Raw genomic sequence first — 4,717 nt, 5'->3', positions numbered from 1 at the left:
CAGAGGGAAAAAATTGTCTGCGTTGAGCTCTGCAAACTTTTAGACTCCACATTAACAGCACATGCTGATTCCAGATGTCAGGACATTGCAAAGGTGTAGCTTGACCCATTTTTGAAGTAGCGTGAGGGGCTCTTTTACCTGAAATTATATGCCAGAGTGTGTCGGGGATCCATGATCTCACAGGTCTGTGAGGACAGCCAGGCGGGTTCAGCAGCTGCGAGGTCTGAAACAATGCTTATTGATGCAGCAGTCATGTGACTGGCACAGCTTCAAAGCATATCCTCCCCACCCAGAGATCATCAGCTGCGTAATACCAACAGCTGGAGACTGGAGCTGCTCAAAGTGGCGTCGCTTTCTTCCCCTCCCTCCCATATTTAATTCGCCAGGGGAAACTTGGCTCTGACTCTCTCAATCTCTAATTCAGAGGGTCTTCTCCTCCCCTCCTTCCTCCAGGATGACTTGCTCCTCCACACTTCATTGAACTCCGTCTGAACTCCTGGCACTTTTGCTGCAAGAGCACAGCAGTAAAACCTGCATTGTTTTGTTAGCACTCATCTTGCATTCACACATCTGGATGCTCGTGAAGGGAAGCCAGTAAATTTTTTTTTGTAGCGCTAGAAACAGCTGGACCTCCTTCTGCACATCTCAAGGTTGTCATTTAATCAGAAGGAAGACTGGGACGGATTCCAGATTTTAGCATGATTTAGTTATATTCACCTCATTTGCAACTGACAGCTTTTCACTTTTGTTTGTTTGCTTTTTGTTTGTCACCCGCACAGCTGTTGCTAATGAGCGGAACTCAGTCACGATTATCAAATTTCTGTATACAAATAAATCTTACATCATTTTACACATATATCATTCTACAAGTTTCTTTAATGGCAGTTTGCAAAACTTTTAAGCAAATAATGCTCTTCTCATCAAGAGCCTTTTTTTATTTTATTTTTTTTGAAAATGAATAATCATAAATACATAAATGTTTTTGTTTCTGACCAAATGTTTATAATTAAAATTTTAATGGTTTTAATAAGTCTCTTATGCTCACTAAGGCAGCATTTATTTGATTAAAAACACAATAAAAACTGTAATATTGTGAAATAATATTAGAATTTAAAATAACTGTTTTCTATTTGAATCTATTTTAAAAGGTAATTTATTCCTGTGATTACAAAGTTGAATTTTCAGCAGCCATTACTCCAGTTTTCAGTGTCATATGATCTTTCAGAAATCATTATAATATGCTGATTTGGTACTCAAAAATAAATAAATAAATACATACATAAAAAAATAAAATATTATTATTAAAGTTGAAAACATCTGTGCTGCTTAATATTTTTTTGTGGAAACTTTTTTTTAACATTATAAATTTATTTATGAGAATTAAAAAAGGTTATTTGCTCTCTATATGACAGATTACGGTAATAAGGTTTTAATAATAAATCATTTAAATTTAATAAATTAAATAATTTAATAATTTTACCTTATTTTGGTAATAAGGTCAGATTACGGTAAATTTAAGGTTTATATAGCTTAAAATATTATATCCTATTTTTCAACCCCTCTGCTCTAATCTGTCATATAGAGAGCACTTTAGCTTGATCCGATCAATTTCTGAAGAATAAAATCAATGGGTGAAACCTACATATTTTGGAATGATAAATATCCTGTTTCAATCGTCACAATATGGATGCAAAATAGTTCGCAAATGCTGTTTTTGTACTCAAACTACCCAAAATTTACCCAAATTCAATGCGTCTCTGCAGGTAAGGTGTTAAACACGGATCTGCGTCATTACCTCAGCCTGCAGTTCCAGAAAGGCTCTTTGGACCACAAGCTCCAGCAGGTGATCAGAGATAACCTGTACCTGCGCACCATTCCCTGTGAGTACCACACACATTCACACGTCTGACCTCGCTCAGATCCTCAGAACTCATTAAATGTGTTAGTGCAGGTCACACTCTGATGATTCTGCCATGACTCCGGCTGCTCAGACAGTAATTATGGTGTCAGTAACACGTCTTCAGTACGTAATTTCAGAGGGTGGTATATGATGGGTGCTGCGAACGCTTTAGACTGGTTGTATTAGAGTCAGCATTGTAGCTGCATATGAAATGGCTCCCGGTTTCCCATATAGTGCACTGTGTGATGAACAGTAGATGAAATTATTACAGGCAATCACTGCTTCCGGGTTTTTCAGTCAAGCAACTTTTAGTGAACGCATTGAGCAGTATTGCAGTTCTGATGATCTGTTAAAGGGATAGTTCACCCAAAAATGAAAAATTTATGTTTATCTGCTTACCCCCAGGGCATCCAAGATGTAGGTGACTTTGTTTCTTCAGTAGAACACAAACTGAGATTTTTAACTCAAACCGTTGCAGTCTGTCAGTCCTATGATGTCAGTAGATGGGAATCATGGCTTTGAGAGTCATAAAACATACACAAACAAAACCAAATTAAACCCTGTGGCTCGTGATGATACATTGATGTGAAAAGACACAAAACGATCGGTCTGTGCAGGAAACTGAACAGTATTTATATCGTTTTTTACCTCTGATTTTCACAGCAATGTCTGAACTGTCCTGAGCGCGTTTGCGTCTTCTTCTTCAGCCGGCGCGTGAGGCATCTTCTTCTTCTTGCTTTACGGCGGATCGCAAACTTATAAATGCATTACCGCCACCTATCTCTCAAGTGGACCATTGACACTCTATCTACAATCTCAATTGGGAGTGTCAATGACTGACAGACTGCAACGGTTTGAGTTAAAAATCTCAGTTTGTGTTCTACTGAAGAAACAAAGTCACCTACTTTTTGGATGCCCTGGGGATAAGCAGATAAACATCAAATTTTCATTTTTGGGTGAACTATCCCTTTAAGCAGTATATAATGTTGTTCGTTTATTTTAATTGTTTACAAAATATTTCACCACAAAAGTTATTTCAAAGACATACATTACATTATGAGTGTTGCATGATTTTTGTTCACTAAATAGCCAGTGCATGCCATGGTGGATAATTTATTTATTTTGTACTATTCGCTGAGGTCCACGTGCAATTTTATCAAGATTTGTCATAATTTAGAAGTAATAGACTATTTTCTGTCCTGTTTTGACCCCCTCATCTAAATACTCCATTTGAATAGTCATGGCGGATTGTAGACTTGGAAGTAAATGCCCACTGCTATGATTGGCTAACAGTTGAAGTTCTTACAGACGATTCATTAAAAATAAAGTTTATCGTTTGGTTTCTGCGTAGACCTGCGTTTGCCTCTCTCGTTATTTACACTACATGCACGAATTGGTGGGCGGGGCTAAACAGGCAGCGATGTAGAAGCAGAATTCGCTGAGGTCCACGTGCAATTTTATCAAGATTTGTCATAATTTAGAAGTAATAGACTATTTTCTGTCCTGTTTTGACCCCCTCATCTAAATACTCCATTTGAATAGTCATGGCGGATTGTAGACTTGGAAGTAAATGCCCACTGCTATGATTGGCTAACAGTTGAAGTTCTTACAGACGATTCATTAAAAATAAAGTTTATCGTTTGGTTTCTGCGTAGACCTGCGTTTGCCTCTCTCGTTATTTACACTACATGCACGAATTGGTGGGCGGGGCTAAACAGGCAGCGATGTAGAAGCAGAAGTTGATCATCTTCTGCGGAGGCGGTGTTTAGCCACACTATTATGTCATAAAGTGGCACATTCCACAATCTGTCGTTTTGGCAGACTGCCTTCAATATAAGCTGTTTTGGAAAAAACGAGAAAGTTTTTATAGCACAATGACCTCTTATATATCAAAAGATAAAGAGAATTTTGATTTCTCAGTTCACGACCCCTTTAAAAGGTGAAATTGGTTTTATTAGAGCAAATGCGATCTGATAACTGGAATCCGAATTGTGATCTGTGTAAAAAATATATTTGTCCTTGTCCACCAAACAAAGCTGGAAATGGTGTTTCAACCCCACAGGACCTTTCGGTCATTTTCAGCTGAATTTAAATGAGCGTCTAATCTAAAACAGCTCTTGAGAACCCAGAAGTGCTGGTGCCTAGTGTTAGTTTTAACGCAGTATTTTCACCTAAAGGGAATGTTGAAAGAGTAAATAGACTCAGCATCTGTTTTCTAGGGTTATTCTCATGCTCTTCCTCTCCATTCTGCCCTCACCTGGTAGAACAGACACTTCACCCAGCTGAGCATCATGAGTCACAGCGTTCCTTCATTCTTAAAGGGTTAGTTCACCCAAAAATGAAAATTAGCCCATAAATTACTCACCCTCATGTCATCCTAGGTGTATATGACTTTCTTCTTTCAGACGAATCCAGTCGGAGTTATATTAAAAATTGTCCTGGCTATTCCAAGCTCTATCATTGCAGTCAGCGGGTGTTGCAGTGCTTCAGTCCAAAAGGACTTAATTAAAATGCGCCCATCCATAAAAAAAAAATGTCTCACACGGCTCCGGGGGGTGAACAAAGGCCTTCTGTAGCGAATTGATGCGTTTTTGTAAGAAAAATATCCATATTCAAAACGTAATAATCACTTTAATGTAGCTTGCGCTCACTGTTGTACCCAGAAGCAGTTCCGGGCAGATGATGTATGGAGGTGGGCTTTGCGCATGCGCCGCTCAGAAGTGACGCACGCGGAAGCGCAGGGGAGAGATCAAAACAAAACAACGGTCACTAATTAGAAGTACAAAACGAGGATTTGTAAAGAAGAATGTCCGAGGA

General features: G+C 38.6%; 1 protein-coding gene across 4 annotated transcripts in view; it reads left to right on the top strand.

Moving 5' to 3' along the window:
- The window catches only part of magi3a (membrane associated guanylate kinase, WW and PDZ domain containing 3a), a 149,442-nt gene that overhangs the window by 87,954 nt on the left and 56,771 nt on the right, over positions 1-4,717 (top strand). For all 4 annotated transcript variants that reach the window (XM_016460475.1, XM_016460474.1, XM_016460473.1 and 1 more), the window contains one exon: positions 1,764-1,880. In XM_016460475.1, coding sequence (XP_016315961.1) covers positions 1,764-1,880 — 117 coding nt within the window. The remainder of the gene's footprint in view (positions 1-1,763; positions 1,881-4,717) is intronic.

This window comes from Sinocyclocheilus anshuiensis, unplaced genomic scaffold (assembly GCF_001515605.1).
Source record: "Sinocyclocheilus anshuiensis isolate Anshui unplaced genomic scaffold, SAMN03320099.WGS_v1.1 scaffold32, whole genome shotgun sequence".
NCBI classification, from domain to species: Eukaryota; Metazoa; Chordata; class Actinopteri; order Cypriniformes; family Cyprinidae; genus Sinocyclocheilus; species Sinocyclocheilus anshuiensis.
The sequence above is the reverse complement of the archived record's forward strand: the minus strand, read 5'-3'. Positions and strand labels throughout refer to the sequence as shown.